Source organism: Sinocyclocheilus grahami, unplaced genomic scaffold (assembly GCF_001515645.1).
Source record: "Sinocyclocheilus grahami isolate Dianchi unplaced genomic scaffold, SAMN03320097.WGS_v1.1 scaffold27.1, whole genome shotgun sequence".
NCBI lineage: Eukaryota > Metazoa > Chordata > Actinopteri > Cypriniformes > Cyprinidae > Sinocyclocheilus > Sinocyclocheilus grahami.
In genome coordinates this window covers 3,303,074-3,321,446 of record NW_015505206.1, presented here as the reverse complement: position 1 = coordinate 3,321,446, position 18,373 = coordinate 3,303,074, and the positions used below count along the sequence as shown (strand labels likewise).

The following is an 18,373-nucleotide window of genomic DNA, read 5'->3' as shown; positions in this document are numbered from 1 at the left end:
TGATGGAAAAAATATTGACTTTGATGTAAGGGTTACCTCCTGTGTATTCTTTGAAGTTGACATTTTATGTGTAATTTTCCATTTAAGTTATTTTTTATTTTAATTTATTTATGATTATTTACTAAAAAAAAGTTCCGTTTATCTTTCATTTTTATATATTTATTGTTTTGTATTCTGGTTGTGTATGTAATTTATTGCTATGACTGCATCCCCTCTGAATGTTATATCTTCAATAAAAATAAAAAATAAAATTAAAAAAAGGAATCACTAGCAGAAACTCAAATTTAAAAAAGCCACTGCACAAAACAAATCCCAGCTGGGTCCGTCACTTTTTTGGGTCCCCTTGAAACATTTCCGTTGTGGTCCGCGCTATTTGCAGCGTGTTTATTCATTTGCATGTGCTGTGAGGATTTGCAGCGCGTGTGTTGTCAAACTGATGAAGATGTTTTCTTAATTTGCTGGTGTTTTTTCAATTTGCATGTGTTTTCTTAAGTTGCAGCGCGTTGAGCTCTCTTGGCCACTGTACAATCTTCATCAATAGTGACATTAAAAACACATTCTGGCTTAATATTAAGAAGCGTGCATTGTGCACATTTAGCACTAAAAGAAAGTTTAAATATAATTTTTATATCAGTAGGTAAGGTCTCGAGCGATATGTCAGTAAATATGTTAATTGACGTGAACTGCACTTATGAAAAAAATTAAATAAATTAGATACTTTACCACAATTTTGGTCATTTAATTGAAAAAAAAATGCTTTTCTGTTTTCAAAACAATTCTTCTTCAGCATCAACCAGAATCAGATTTGGAATGGTTCCTCATCGATTCCCATTCGGACAGCGCAACAGTCACACATTTAAAGTACGGCTGATTTCTCATCATCAAAGACAAGAAAAAAAAAACACATTAACAATGATTGAACTTTACTGAGGAGCTTATTGGCTTGTTCAGCGGACAGGCCCAAGGAATGCGAATGCCAGCAGTGGGTCAGTGGGTTGTTCTATCAATTGTAGACTTCAGGCTGTTTGTAAGCCTCACTGTCGCAGGCGGAGGAACGCAAGCCAAAGTTGGCACACTTCTAACTTTTTATGGTAACTGGATGTATTTCAAAGGCGAGCATAAGTATCTTATCTTTCATGTTTACACACTTGGGTGAGTTTATTATGGCTTTCAAACGAGGGAAATGCACAAGTTTAGTTCAGTGCACAGATCTGGCATTTCCTTCCTCGTGAGTAGTTCCCCGTCCTGTCAGAAAGGATAAACACAAAAACAAGCAGCCTCCCATTATGCACAGCTGATGTTGCTCTCCTCCCCAAAACAATATCATCCTTTCAAAGAGAGGAAAACAGATGCTTGGAATTAATAAGATTAGTTCTGCAGCTTCCCTGCCCATCTACACCACAGCTAAGATAAGAAACTCTCTATGTTTATCTATGAACAGTAGCTGGTTATGAATGACAGTACTGTCCGTCTACAGATTCCAAATATTAGCATTATCATCTGGCACTTACAGGCATATCAGGTGCTGGGGAAGTATCGGCTTCAAACAAACTGAGGGTCATTTGGACAAAGAGACAGTTGTTTACCACAAAAGGCATATAAAACCTCCTCTGTGATGTGACTTCAGATTCCTGTTGCCCCCGGGGAATCTTTTTCAATTCGCCACAATAAGATTGTGTGTATTGAGACAGCTGGAGCTATGTGGGAACTGGTGAAATATGTGTTAGAGCTTTCCTGTAATGTGATATAACGGCTTGAATTCATTAAAAGCTCCAGCTCACTCACTGAAAAAAGGGGAATTTGTCAAGAATGCAGAGAGTGACGTTTATCTGCGTTTCAGATTCAAGATTCACTACAGAAATCACGCTAATCAGTTAACAGCATAGAAGATTTGTGGATGAGGCACAATCTATAATGAGCCTAATTAATATGCCAATTTCACACATTTCAATGCATGCATTTTTATGCTAACTTGGAGCTATCAAAACATTGATGGATGTACACTGTCTGTTATAAAAGACATACTTCTATTCAGCAAGGATGCATTACATGGATCAAAAGTGACAGTAATAATGTGATGTGACATTTATGTTTCAGAGTTCTATTTCAAATAAATACTGTTCTTTCTATTCATCAGAATTCTAAAAAAACAAGTATCACAATTAAGCAGTGCAACTGCTTCAATATTGATAATCAAAAATGTTTCTTGAGCACCAAATCAGCATAATGATTTCTGAAGGATCATGTGACACTGAAGACTGGAATTACAGGAATAGATTGCACTGTGACATACTGTATATTCAGATAGAAAAGTTAGTTTAAATTGTAATAATATTTCACATTATTACTGCTCACTGTTATTAAAAAACATGAATGGTAAACCAAGATGTAAATTAAATTTAAAAAATGTAAATGCTTATTTGAAGTGGATACTTTTTTTTTTTTTTTATGTAAGAAAACACCTGAAACATTTACCTACAGATGCACACCAAAAGTCATGTGACCACATAACTCGCTCATCTGATTGGCTAAAATATTACAGAAACTGAACATATCTAATGATGCGTCATCTCACGTCTGGTCAGATAGTGTTGCAGGTGGTTGTCGAATAATATGTAAAAGTGACACAACCGTTTAGTGAATTTGCCCCCAAGGTTTTTATAAGTGAGTGTCTTTTTGCCACTTTTTTTAAGACCTATTATTATCAGTTCATTCTTCAGGCAAAGTGATGTATAATGTTTAGAGCCGTTTTTGCACATTGGGGCATATATTTAGGGGAGAGACTCACTGTTGCGCAACTGTCAGAAAGAGCACATAACACCCATCATTACCCATGAATCACTGTAAAGAATTAGTGAGAAAGAGCACTTTAGAGTTTACTGTTTCCTGTTTATTAAGATATGGTGCCTTGAAGGCTGATACAAACCCTGAGAGAATGTCAAACAGCTTAAAAGATAACAGCTAAAAAAAAAAAAAAAATCACCAAGCCTTTCATTTCAGATCAGGAGAATAAACAGTCTGCTCTCAGACTCTAACCCTCGGTCTGTGACTGCCATTTGTTTAGACTTTTATACTAACAGAAATAATTGGCTCTCGGCTTCATCTATCAACTCAAAACCTGACTTTCTTTTCACAATTGTCAAGATAACCTTCTTCACAATGGGTATGGAAATGATGAAAAACACCAGCCTGCCAATCACCCAAAAGCCCCCCTGTTGAATGCACCAATCTGAGGTCCTTTAGTATAAAAGGGGGGCTTGGGACTCAACGTGAATAAAGAGTGGGATTTTTCTCTCACTTGAAACCAGAGTACCTGCAGGTTTGTTGTTTGACCCATCTATTTCCCACAGCTCTGTAATGGCTCTTTTCCACTGCGTGGTACGACTCGGCTCGGCACGGCTTGGTTCGGCTCGGCACGGTTTGCGTTTCCACTGCAGTTTAGTACCGCTTTAGAGTGGGTGGGATTATTCACATGTCGTTATAGTTGCACCACCTCTACTACCACGACTCCTAAAAAAAACTTTTTCATTCCGCGTCGCCCCATCAAGCTCTCGCTGGATCCGCTCCTCTGCTATCAATGAGAGGAATGTCTGTTCTTCCACAACAGACAACAAAACTTTTTGGTTGTTAAAAAAAGGTGTGCTCGTTCAAAACAGTTGCATTCGATCCTTCACTGGCTGTGCTGATTTAAATCTAGCAGTTCTGTTGTGTTTGTGTCGCAAGTTCAGTGACGCAGGTAGTGACGATTCTCTCCGGCCAATCCGTGATCAGCAGAATCCCAGGCACCAGGTACTGTACCCAGTGGAAAACCCCCAAAAAGTGAACCGTACTGAGCCGTACCATGCAGTGGAAAAGCGCCATAAGAGAAATGGAAACTCAGGCCCAAGAGAAAGATCAATCAATAGCACATGCGAATGGCCTTTTCAGATCAAAGTCGGCCAAATGTGGGCAGAGAAGCTGTCAAAACAATTGACTCCCTGCATAACAAAGTCAGATCAGTCCCTCCAAAAGCACATATTTCACAGATTAAATATAGAAGGCTTCACCAAGCATAACAAACAGTAGATTATCGAAGGCACAAGCGAGGACCGGTGAGTCATGTCTGTAGAATGAAGGTGCGACATGTTACGGCGCGGTGGAGCAGTTACCGTAACAGTAAAGACACTCCAGCCACACTCTGATTACAGTCCCGGGTCTGTGATTATATCCTTGACACCCCACATGACCGACAGTGAAGCCCTAAACCTCTATTTCCGCTCGTGCCAGCGTGAATGATGCGAACGGCCCCCTATCGTATCTCTGGAGGTACTGTATCAGTCACCCCGCAGAGCAACGTCTCTGATGTTCAGACTTGGATAATCAACAAAGAAATGTTTGGAATGGTGCAACATCTTGGTCCAACAAATACAGGGATTAAGTTGCACCTTTGAGCCCATGGCTTGATTAAAGTAAAAAAAAAAAATATATGTTGAGAATTTTTAATTATAGTAAGATGATATCGTTCTGGCTAAAGTTTGTCAAAAGCATTCATTGTTAAGATTCTGCTGGATAACATGCTATGACTGGCCCATAATTGGGCCTTAAATGTACAATGTTACATTTATTTACATAAAGCTGGTGTGGCTTAAAGGGACAGTTCAGCCAGAAATAAAGCCATCATTTACTCACGCTCATGATTGTACGTGAAAAAAAGAGAAAGGCATTTTTATTATATTTGACCCAAAAATAATTTTTCACCCTCATGTTGTTTTACAGCTATAATGACTTACTAATTAAAATATTCAGAAGAATGTTGGACTTCTATTGTATAAAAAGAAATAAATAAACAAAAAAAAATAATATCTTCTTTTACCTTTTACAGAAACAGTTGGAATGACATGACGGTGAAAAAAAATTATAGATTTTTTATTATTATTATTTTTGGCTTTACTATCCCTTTAAGAATATGCTTAAAATGAATGCAGTGCACATAGTTTCAAAATTTTTATTGTTTTAAAATACTTTTTTTTAATTTTCTTTTTTGTTTTTAAGTTTCCAAGGGTTTAAGTAGATCGGCACAAAAATAGTCAAAGATAAAGGATTTTGCAATCGAGAAACTGGCTGAAAAAAATGCATCATTATCTTTCCAGTTAGTTTTTAAACTCTGACCGGTGTCAGAATCACAGAGAGAATGATCTATTTTGGGTGAACTATTACTCTAAATCTGGCTCAATTATACAGTCTTATGCAACACTATTAAGTTGTGCAGCCTCTCGAATGAAATCCTTTTAATACAATTACAATTTATGTACATATCCCAGGAAAATATATTGGACACAGGCTGTCAGTTTGTTGATATTGCTTAACTAATTATATCTTTGTCTGTAGAAAGACCAAGGAAGACTCCGAAGTAAATTCTCAGCAGAAACAGGTTTTTCCCTCATGTTAAATCATAAACTCCAAGCTGATCCCCACTCCTCACACTCAACCACCGTGCCTGTTCACCAGAGGAAAAATACAGATAGATCGAAAACGCCCCAAACCAGCTGCCATGCATTACTGCTGGCACTTTCTAAATCAGCAATTCTGTCCAAGGACCTGAATGATGTGCTCACTCCCTGTCACATGTTTGGAATGAGTCGTGTGCGCAGCCCATTAGCAGATTGGCTGTTTGAGACAATATACCACTCGTTATTAATGGACAACATATATCATATCATATGCAGACAGATATCAAGTTATCAGCTACTTTAAATGTTGGCTCAAACTGTCAAAAAGAAAGTAAAAAAGCAAACTTTAGTACAAAAGCTGGATTATCCACATAAACTACATGAAACATGTTAGTTTCTGCTCCACTGAGAACTCATTCAAATTATTCATGAATACTGCAACCGGAATTCTATACAGCTGAACGACAATGTCAGTATAACTGATGTTACTCTTAAGCGCTTGTGGCATTATTTGTTTAGGAAGCGGGCCAGATTTAACAAAGATTTCCCTGTCTAAAGTGTAAAAAACCCTCCCAGAGAACCGTTGCATCCACAATATCAGGTTAATAAAACCTGTCCTGTGTTGTTATCGGCGTATTGTGTTAAACTCAATAAGGCTAGCTCCCCACACAGACTATCAACACAACTGAACATCTGAACTCATGATGTGTGCTAAGGCTGGAAATATTTTTCTACTAAAAATTAATTAATCCCATCCAATTATCTATTTTTTCCCAAACGTCCTATTTTCTCTGATCAGCTACAAAGCCCCATAAGTAGCTGATCTGAACTCATTCACATCAAGACTATCAAGCCTACTCTAAAACAAAAATGGAGGGCAATCCTGTGGGTCAAAATTATGTCATTTATTTTTGATATCTGAATATCCATCAAAACCCAAACAGGATTCCTGAATTCTAAAATAAAAAAATAAAAAAATAATAAATCAATTCAATTATAAATTTCAATTAAATTTCAATTTCTTAGGCATACCTCAGCGTATGATCTAAACTATAGGGTGCCTTTTATCGTACTATAAGTTTACAATTAACAACAGAGCCCAAACTTAAATTTAATTAATATTTATTTTTAAATATAACCATCAACACTCAACTTAAATTGTATGCCAACATGTTGTTTACAAGCTGTTTTTTTTTAGGTCTTTCCGTGTTTGAAACACTGACTGAGTGATTACATGAGATGTTCATTCATGTTTATTTCACATTAAAACTAGTAGTAAAGAGTAAGCGACGATCACGCTGACATTTTAACTGAGGTGTTTATACAGTCTGTCACTCATGGCACATCAAGGCTGGCCACAATAAAAGTCCACTCTAAAATGTGCAGTTTTATCACACAGCACAATGCCACAGATGTCGCAAGTTTTGAGGGAGCGTGCAATTGGCATGCTGACTGCAGGAATGTCCACCAGAGCTGTTGCCCATGAATTGAATGTTCATTTCTCTACCATAAGCCGTCTCCAAAGGCGTTTCAGAGAATTTGGCAGTACATCCAACCGGCCTCACAACCGCAGACCACGTGTAACCACACCAGCCCAGGACCTCCACATCCAGCATCTTCACCTCCAAGATCGTCTGAGACCAGCATATATACATATATATATATATATATATATGTATATATACACACACACATACATACATACAGTATATATATATATAAATAAATACAGTCGTGGTCAGAATTATTGGCACCCTTGGTAAATATGATTTAAAAAAACTGTGAAATATATATGCTATATCGTCCTAATGCACGGTGAGGAGGAGCGTTTGAGTGGCTAAAAACTCTCCAAGGACCACAGCTGGAGAATTGCAGAAAATAGTTGAGTCTCAGGGTCAGAAAACAAGAAAAGAAAATGCTCTCATCCAAAAACAATCCCCAGCAGACATGACTGGAACTTCAAATGGGACTGGCTACTATGGTCAGATGTAACTAAAAAATTTGCTTTTTAGCAACAAACACTCAAGATGGGTTTGGTGCACACAGGGATAAAAAGTACCCCATGTGTAAAATGAAATATACTGCTGTATCTTATTATGTCAAATGGAGGTTTCAAAAAGCATTGAATAAAAGGGTGCTGTTAAGTGTGTCCAATGTGTATTAGAGAAAAACATTTATATCATAATGATATTTCCCCCCATTTTAAATTCTTATTCTCCAATGAAAGGTTAGATTTATGTGAATTTTTTAAATAAAAGATCAAAATTATTAACAATGCAGATTTATTTTCACAGCCTTCTTTGGTCATATTTACCAAGGGTGCCACTAATTCTGACCACGACTGATATATATATATATATATATATATATATATATATATATATATATATATATATATATACACACACACACATACAAATACACACACATATACACACACAAAATGAGGGTATTACACTATTAATGGTACAGTAGCTCAAAATATTTTATAAGCACCCCTGTAAGGGACAGGGGGTGTGGAGAACTTTGTGAATGATGTGCATGTGAATTCTGTGGAGCTTTGTATGGAATTCTCTGGCAGCAGATTCTGTGCAGGTACTCCTGACTTATTCTGTAAAGAATGTCGATCACGCCTGAGTTTAATCTTCATGCCTTGAACTGGAAGACCTGCTATCTGAAGCAATTTCTCCTTAAAATAACGATTTTCCTTCATCTTTATACTTTTTTAAATGTAGCTGTTGAATGTGAGGCCAAACACTAGATTTAAAAGCTTGTCCTTCAGTTATCAGCATTGACATTGCAGGCTCGGAGGATTTAGATGAGGTCAAATGTGACCCAGAGGGGCATATTTTCCTCTCATGGAAATGAGTGCTATCATGTTTAACTCTACTCACAGGCAATACCTTTACACATAAACATTACAGAGCACATGAAGGAGTGCTATGGTAATTTGTAAAAGCTCCACTAGACTTAGTACTGGGTTGTTGTGGAATGGCAACACACACAATGCGGCTCAAACCCATAAACACTGCTCATCTTCTCCAATGCCTCAGACAGCATGCGCAGGTAATAAATCATCGACGACAGCAAGCTAAATTATGCTAAATGGGGAGAACACATATCCAAATCTTTCTTGGAAGAGAGCACCAAGTTCACACGTGGATAAATGTCCTGGTAACAGGCAAGTCGATCACATTATTGACCCACCTCTATGGGCCTAAGATAAGAATACTGCTGCTTGTTAATGTTGTCTTATCTGCTAAGGAAACACATTTCCTTCTCAATACAAAAGAAGCTGTGATATGACTGAAAATGGCACCAAACATGAACTATAAACAGCTTAAAAAAAGAAAAGAAAAACACTATTTTCTGGATTAAAAAAAAAACAAAACACAAAAATTATCGTTTGCCCTCTGAACTGCCTGTATATTTAGAAACACAGAAATTGATAAAGTAACTAAACTGTTTAACTCAAAGGAAGGCGATCAACTACTTCTACAAAGCAGAGAACTCTCTTGTTCTCTCCCTAAGCTGCAGGGGATAATGGGCGGGTGGCCTTAAACATCTGCTTGCGAAGAATTTATTCCCTAAATCATTGTCATTAGATCCAGAATAAATTGTGCTTTAAAAGGGAGCAAAGAGCTTTCAGCCTTCATCAGACAAGTGGAGACATGAAGCCAAGACCTAGGAGATGGTGGAAGCAAGGAGACAGAGACTTGTATGGCAAAAAATCTTTTTCATTTTGACTGGATTTCAATACTGTAAAAATGCAGAAAGCAGCACTTTGACTGATATGAAGAAATAGCGTAGTTAATGGAATTTTACACTCCGGATATGTGAAGAACTTCTAAGGTCATCGTGATGAAAGTAAACGCATCTCATCAGCAGACTCATGCTTCATTTTACCACATAAGTAGCTGAGGCTGTTTCAGAAGAGAAACCATCATCTGTTCTGGAGGTCTTGCTGTATTTATGAGCAGCTTCAAAGATGATTTCACTCTCTCTCTCTCTGTTAGAGGAAGAGAGTGGAAGAAGACCCTTTGGCTGTTTTTGTTGTCATGTTTTTTTTTTACTAGAAAAACATCTTGGAGCAGAAGGGAGTGATAGCAAAACAATAATTTAAGCAGCTAACATGCATTAGCAGAACATTTTTCATTTTTACAGCCAGTTGTAACACGATGGCTGATTTTACAAGACTTACTTTATATGTCTACATCAGTATTAAGACTTCAATAAATGTGAGAAACAAGAAGCATAGAACATGAGTCAATCTGCCTCATCATGAACTGTACAACTTTTAAAATGGTTCAGTCATAAGTAACCAACTACAAAAAAAGCCCTTGAAAAAAAATTGAAAGACCGCCCCTCTCCCCCTTTTTTTAAACACAAAAAAGTGTAAAAACTGTTTCTCTGTGCTGCTAAAACATTGCCCTGTTTGTTTGAGAATTCCAACCAGCCCAGCATAGCAACACTGGCTCAACCAATAATGTGAGTTTGGGTGCAGGGCTATCTTTTTGGTTGGCCAATAGAAGATGGTAGGAATGTTCATTAAAACCAATCATTACTTTTTTGCAGTTCTTTTTGTTGCTGTGCTATCAAAACACTACTGTTCGTTTGAGAATTCAAACCATACCAGCATAGTAACACCAGCTCAACCAATGATGCGAGTTTGGGGCGGGTCTATCTGCTTGGTTGGCCAATGGAAGATGAGAAGAATGTTCGTTAAAACCATTATTTTTGCAATTCGGTTTGGTGATGCTAGTCATGCAAAAATTACACACTTCCCCTTTAGGCAATTATTAAGAAATGATTCTAGAGCATCTATATTTCACAGATAAAAACAGGATAGAAATATGAATTTGGAATGGCCCACTAGTACCTACTACCTCCTCTGAAGTGCGCATCTGATGGACACTTTGCCATCCTGTAATACTGTAGCATCTAGTATGTTAGGATAGTATTCATACTAGACTTTACATAATTATTTATGCCACTATGGCATCCACATTATTTAAACAGATTAAACTGCTGATTGGTGTTACTGGGGCAATTTTCATTGCACAACTGCCTACACAATATTACATGATTATCTGATTTTAAGCTTTGAATTTTATTTAGTAACACTTTAGTATAGGGACCAACTCTCACTTTTAACTAATTGCTTATTAGCATGCCTTTTATTAACATATTGGCTGTTTATTAGTACTTATACAGCACATATTCTGCATGACCATATTCTACATCCCTAATCCTACCCAATACCTGAACTTAACAACTACCTTATTAACTATTAATCAGCAGCAAACTAGGAGTTTATTGAGGCAAGTGTCATAGTTAATGGTTTGATACAAGCGAGAATTGGACCTTAAAATAAAGTGACCTTTAATTTATTATTGTGTGCTTTTCACCAAAAGCTTTTCCTCCCAAAAAAAATCTCAAAATGTGTTTCAAATCATAAGGATAACCCTATATGATAGCTTACTGTGAGTCATAGTTAATGGTTTGATACAAGCGAGAATTGGACCTTAAAATAAAGTGACCTTTAATTTATTATTGTGTGCTTTTCACCAAAACCCCTCCCAAAAAAAATCTCAAAATGTGTTTCAAATCATAAGGATAACCCTATATGATAGCTTACTGTGTTAATATTATAGTCTTTACTGACAGCATACATGAACTGGGAAGCCCTGTTGTCCCAGGACAGCTATAAACACAGTTGGGAGCGTGTCATGTGTTTGGCCTGAACAGTGAATGATCTTTTCCCTTGTTATCACAGGAAACTGTGCAAAGGGACTACATATAGCTCAATGATGGGTGGATGACGTAAGGCCTAGATATACTCACATTTCAAAAAATAAAACAAGTCATAATGCACATGGAACATGATGAAAACATGGGTGGGCATTTCCTATTGGCTTTGTGAAAGGGCTACATCCGTATGCACTGCGCCCAGATATTTTGAGGGAAAAATGAAAAGAAAACAAGACACCAAAGAACCACTGAAAATACTGCCTTAAGCAGATAGCATGACATAAACAGCACCCACATCCCAGACATCCACTGATGCAACTATTGGGAAGTCGGTTTCATCCGAACCCATCAGCGCAGCCTTTACAGCTCAACCATCTGACAAACAGCACAGCTCAGCCTGAGGTACAAGCCTGGGGCAGCACCTATTTTGCCATGCTTCCTAACGCTGGAAATTATAAATCACTATGTAAATGAAGTCATGTTTATGTTTCAGAGATGTTTCAGCATGGGGGCTGGCTGCCTGGGATCAACGCAGATGTCAAGACGCCCACCCTGATGTTAGCTTACTCATGAGACGCACAACCAACACTGCTAGAAAGCTATACAAGAAGGATCTATGTGTCCAAACATAGTTGCAGGCGCCCACGGATTCCCTCCAGTTCAATGCTCTCTGTTTTCTCAGGTCAGGAAATGCACCCCTCTCCCTTCTGCAACATGACCCCAGGAAGTGAAGACGGAGGGAAAAACACAACAGAATGAGGCAAATGTACAACATGTGGAGCTGAAAATTCCCCAACTCATTTCTGGTCAGACAAAATCAAACCCACAGCTTTCCCAACATGTATTTTTGTCTAAAATACGAAAATTCATTACAGTTTGTGGTACACCACTGTAATAGCTTACATATAGCCATTGTGTATCCAACATGCACACGTCACAATTTTAGGGCTTTACCATAGTTCCACAGAGGTGTAGCCCACCATTTTTATGTCATTAATGATAGCAACCAACATTTATAGAAACCTAACCCCATCCTCATCATTACTATTATTGATTCAAGATTTAGGACTATTATGTTTTCTGTTTGCTCATATTGTTTCTTTCAACGGTCTTATATCTTTCTGTTGTCTCACGGTGTCTCAAATACATGTTTTTCAAAAAGACAAATGCTGAAGTTGGAATACATACTACTCTTACTATTTCTGCCATACAAATATATAGAAGAAACAGTTAGAACAGTATGGTAGTACTCTATTTACAATTTAGTCATGTTTTATTCTTTTCTAATGCAAGTACAGTGGGGAAAAAAAGTATTTAGTCAGCCACCAATTGTGCAAGTTCTCCCACTTAAAAAGATGAGAGAGGCCTGTAATTTTCATCATAGGTATACCTCACCTATGAGAGACAAAATGAGAAAAAAAAAGCTGTGTGTTTGGCAATTTCCAATTTTATTGAAAGGATCCAAAAGCATGGTAAATAGTTCTTGTGGGGTCTAGTGGTAGTGTTGCAAAAATAACAAAATTGACCAGTTATGGAGTTCAATTACTTTCAAATGTGGCTTTGTTTTTTCAGATGACTGTAAGAAGCATTTGGAGCAATTCTGATGAACAGTCTTTACCATTTTCAATCATGTTATAGCAAAAAACACAGTTTTTAGAAAAAAACAAAACAAAGGCAGATTAAATTGATTTCCAGTTAATTTATTCTATTTTACAAATACATTTGACTGGAAACCATGCTGTTCATGGAAATTTACAGTTTATTTCTATGGGATATTCTGTAAATTTTAGTTAGCCCCAGTAACAAACGAGGGTAGAGCTTAGTGTTATCCTTATGATGAAGTCACGTTGGAACTGCTAAATGAATAAATGTAAAAGTAAATGTACTTCAAAGATTAATGTCCTGACTCAAAAGATATTTGACACCAGAGCGTGACAATACTTGATGACCATGGTGCTGACTACGAACTTTCCCCCCTATATATTCTTTCCGCCCTGATGCCTTTGATATCACTAAGCTTCAGTTCTGAATTCATTATAGTCAATTGCTATGTAAAGCCATACATAAGAACATAATTATGGTGCCAAGAGTCCAAACCCTGTCTAGATTGCACTAATCCCAATGGTAAGAAAATTAGGCGTCTCTGGATTGGGTGAGATCATGGTAGCAGAGATTGACACACCAGAGAAATTTAACTGTATAAGGGGCTGATTCTGTTGCCTCTGGCAGTGTTCGACTCAGCTATGTCTGCCAGGGATGACTTTACTGGGTAGGCAGTGATGACAGGCTCCCCTGAACTGTTATCACTGTTTGCACTCAGCTATTTGTTGATATGCCAGGAATTCATTTTTTTTTTCTCTCCCATAACCCTTTTTTTCTACAGTACATCAGTGAGGTGCAGAAAGACAGCTGTGATGACAGCAGCACTTCAAATAAAGTGCTGCCTTTAGACCCACACAGTTCTGTTTACTCAACTAATTGTATTCATTGCAAAGGGCATACCTCCCATTTTAAGTGCACGCTCAATAGAAAATCTTTTTCCGACATGAAGCGTAACCACCGGTAGCATTGACCCAGTTCTTTTGGTTAACTTTAATAACCCAAGTTATTAGCTATTAAGACTCAGAAACTGGAATATTAAGGACACTACATCTTACCTTCTGATCTCTTGAGCTCCTTACGTTGTATTGCTGGTGAGTCTTTTTTGATGCCATTACTCAGGGGGATGACCAGACTTGGCTCAGACACTGGCACCTTAGTCTCCACTTTGGAGAAAGAGGCGATTCGCTGTAATATGGAACCCACGCTCTCTTTGGCATGGACATTGTCCTGATCGATATCATTGCAGATCTCCATCCGTCCTGACAGGGAAGGTGAAGCAGGGGCCACTTGGACCACTTGGGGCTTAGAGACCATGTTGAACTGTGGAGTCTGGGCTGGAGACAGAGGCACTGGAGATTCGCTGATGTTGGGTACTGGGATAGCTCCAGGAGGAGTGATGGGCTCTTTCTTTTCAATTATGTTGTTGTTGTTGTTGTGGGCCATGGGTAGGTTGGCGCTGTCCAGGCTGCTGATGGATGCAGAGGGACTTGCTGAGACAGTGGGACTGTTGGATAGCATGTGGAATCTTGGAGGTGGTTTAGGTGCTCCTGAGGATTCCGTCTGAGACTTGAAAACCAAGTTATCAAGGTCAAGAGGGAACTTGTTGAGGCGAACCGGATCTTTAGGCCTAGGTGGCTGGCTGTTGATAGAGGAGTCTCTTGCAAAGGAACTGCTGTTCTGGATGTTATGGGGACTCCACTGCAGACCTGTATTGGTGAATCGTGATCCAGGTGAAATCACTGGTCTCATTCCTGCAGTCTCCATCTGGAGGTCTAAAGAAGGCATGGAGCCATGGCTAATACTCATGGGTTCAGTTGGAATGACCAGATGACCCTCCAGCTCTGAATGGAACATGTTTCCATGTGAGGAGAACTTCTTCAGGGCAGGGCTGCTTAAACGTTGGGCTTTGAATTCCCCAACACCAACAGGACTCTGGGGAGGGCTTGTGTAGGAGCAGAGTTTTGAAGAGGCCTGGTACTCCAGGCTGGAAGAGGAGCTATGGAGACTGTCGTTGTCACTTCCTGGCCCGGAAGACGAAGTGAAGCCATTGGGGTTGAATTTGTTTTGAAAGGAGGCAGCTCGGTTGATCCCAGTATTGGCATTGATAGTGGGTTTTCCCATTGTCCCTCGGTTGAAGGAGAGACTGGAAACCATCCTATTTCTCATAACGGGGCTCTGGGCAGGACTGCAGCTGATACTAATCCTGGAGCGATAAGGAGGAGACACTTGGTTCCCTGGACTCCTCACATCATTTGTCTTGTTGAGGATAGCACTCGGGATGATGGGAGATGTGACAGAAGATGTAGAGGAGAATGTGGGAATCTCATTCACATCATCAATATCAAAGGACCTCTTCAGAGCTGTATAAAGAAACAAGACACAAACTTGATTAATTTTCAATGTCAGAAGACACTCTTGAAGGCTTAATGAATAATAAAAGACATATCCTAAAATGAGGTCGGTTAAATTGAACTTAATAACCAAAGGGCAAATTTCAGTTCCAGAAACACTAGGCTATAATTTTTCAGGTAATACATTTCTAAATTGGATGATAATACTGATAATACATCAAAGATGTAGACTTCTTTCATGATATAAATCATAAATCAGCTAAGACAGTAATTTCCTGTTTTTGATTTAAAGAGGCACTAAAACCTTAAAAGGATACACTTCACGGTGAGGGCAGCCTGGAGCCCTCTCTGAATGGACGCCTGTCAGACAGATTTTGAAGGGCCAAGCCATAATTACAATGGTGTCTGAGCAATCTTGCTTTGAGGGTGATATAACAACTGTGAACAGATATGCTTTATTCAAGCACCCAGGTTGTGTTTCGTAAGTCTTTAAGAGATTAGGACTAAGGTAGATGAAAATATCTGCACATAGTACAAACACCAGTTAATGATCTTTCATACAGAAGAGTCGATATTTCAGCAGTATTAAGAGAATTATAAATATACTGAGACTAGATAAACGAACAAACAAACAAAAGCATTATATAGTTAATTCGAGATGTACATTTGCATTGTTTTTGCTCCTCATGTAAATGTTTTTCTTTAAGTTATATTTAGATTTTTTTTAACAGAAAACAAAACAAAGCACACTGATTATAAATTATGAAAGCAGAGAATTTAAAATACCAGACGATTCAAAACCACACAGACCGTGAAGTAAAAATGTTCCATGTCACCCCTACATCAACTTTAAAAGCATAATGACATTTGCTGTCAATTAAAAACATGTGCTAACGAAATGTGGAAACAGTCTCTCGTGGGGATGAATGGTAAGTCTACACCTGGAGCATGTAAATTGTGGTGACACTGTATAATCCCCTCATTCTCAGAAGCAGCAACACAAAGCCGAAGGCAAACAGTGCTTTCCGACCTTTTCCCTTTGTGAGAGGCAGTGGCTTTTCCTCCAGCACAAAGGACCAATTCAAAGACACAGTGTCAGGGGCTGAAGGCTTGGATTACAACAGCCCTTCACCGTGACTGAGAATTCCAGTGGCGAACAGTACAAATGTTCTAACAGCTCTGTGGCAGACCCAATTAGAAGTGGCAGCTTGAGCATTTCACGTAGACACCATTGCGCCATGTGATGACAATTGGATCTGTCTAGGATGTGATGCCATGAGGTGCTTGCGGTTGCAGACTACCACGGCTCACATGCCATCTTTGGCATATCACACACTCAGGCACCATGATAGAACGTCAGAGGTTTTCAACCCTCTTCAGGTGCTGCCTTGTGTAAACAAGCAGATATCAGTGTAAAGCTATCATAGCATCTCGCCCAGCAGCCCTGATTTTATCTTCGCCCGGCAGGGGGCAGGGCTGGAGCCAGGGCCGCCTGTCTTCCCGTAGGGTATGCTACCAATTAGAGTCACGAAGACTACAGGCACTAAATTAAATCACATTTCACGCAGGAACAGCCCCCCTCTTTTACAGTGAGGAGACCACAGACCCTTTGTTTCAGCTCGCCCGACATCATCCGCACAGCTGTGAAAGTTTAGGCCTAATCGAATTCCAGCAGCAAGACTGTCCGTGCATCGCGCTACAAGCAATGTCATTCTCTTCAGAGCCCCAGAAGGCATTTAATATGAGAAGAACGCCATTAGGGTGCCATTTGATTCAATGGAGGAGAGGTTAAAGTTGCTGTGTGTACTCTCACAATGGCACTCAAAATGATGGAGAAGTGCACTTTTGCAAAGAAGTACGCACCACTTTAGCTTACTACAGTTTCGGAAAGTGAAAGAAAAGACACGAACCGAGGGAGGGACAGCAAACCAAGTGGCAAAGTCTAACAGCTTTTTTTACGGTGCAGCACATGCAAGTGTAAACTTGTACTCCCCTTTGACTGAGATAAAAATTGGCCGGTATCAGGTAATTACTGGCACCCTGTCAAATGCTCAGGAAATAATTACGCTGGCAGCCGAGCGCACCATCTCTGTGCTGTTCAATATTCTTTCTCACAGCTTTGCTGCAGTTTAATCCTCTCTGTTAACACATGGAGCAGCACAATGCCTGCACAATCTGATCAAAGAGAGGAACCTGAGAAGCTCCTTCTTCGCCCTGCTTTCTTTTTCCTCACGACTGACTCTCGAGACTGTTTGCAGCGTGTTATGGTTCTTTGGGAAATGGGATAGAAGTCAATGCCTCCTGTGATGATTATATGCTTCCTGTCAAATACTTTGTTGACATTCTTTCATTAAGGACATTTTGGGTCCTTTTGTAATTTCCTGTTAATAACCAGGTTCAGTGCAGTTTGGGACTGTTTGATGCTTGGAGAAAAAGTTGATGCACTCATGGGCTACATAAACACAGATTCCCATTGGTCTCTGAAATAAGATCAAAAGAAATAGTTCAACCAAAAATGAAAGTTATCATTCCAAACTTGTATTTCTTTCCTTTGTGAAACACAAAAGAACATTTCAACAGTTTTTGTCCATACAATAAAAGTCAATAAGGTTCAAAACATCATTGCTCCCCATTGACATACAGTGAAACACTGAGACTTTTTGACCATTTTCTACTGAAGAAATGTCAGGTTTGAAACGACGAGGCTGAATAAATGATGGCAGAACTTTCGTTTTTGGGTGAATGATCCCCTTTTAAATGTCGCCAGCCACAAATAACCAAAATACCTTGCACAGTGAATATATTTGTGACCCGTTATAAAGGGAGCCACATGCAGAAGAATAAAAGATACATTTTCTCTGTACGTTCACATAGATTCAGGATCATGGAGTTCATGGTTTTATTACACTAGCTGCTATGTTACTTTGGACCTAAGGTTTATGATGAGGGGCTGCAAGGCAAACAAAGAAAGGCCTGGGGATGATTGCAGAGGGGGTCGTCAAAGAGACAGTTGGGGGAGGTCAAGGGGACGCCATACAGTCACTGATGGATGTATGATCTATCCATGACATTTCTGTTAAACACACATACAGATCATATGCTCAAAATCAGAAACATCTCCAGTGTAAATGAAGCACCTCTCCTCATCTGATAGTCCTGAGAGGGAAAGTTTTAGAGATGCACCTATAGGGAGAGTGAATCATTGGCCAGGCGGATTGGGGGGGGGGGGGGGGAGGTTGG

General features: G+C 39.0%; 1 protein-coding gene across 2 annotated transcripts in view; it reads right to left on the bottom strand.

Moving 5' to 3' along the window:
• The window catches only part of LOC107568113 (septin-9-like), a 69,400-nt gene that overhangs the window by 45,793 nt on the left and 5,234 nt on the right, over positions 1-18,373 (bottom strand). For both annotated transcript variants that reach the window (XM_016253975.1, XM_016253964.1), the window contains exon 2: positions 13,838-15,142. In XM_016253975.1, coding sequence (XP_016109461.1) covers positions 13,838-15,142 — 1,305 coding nt within the window. The remainder of the gene's footprint in view (positions 1-13,837; positions 15,143-18,373) is intronic.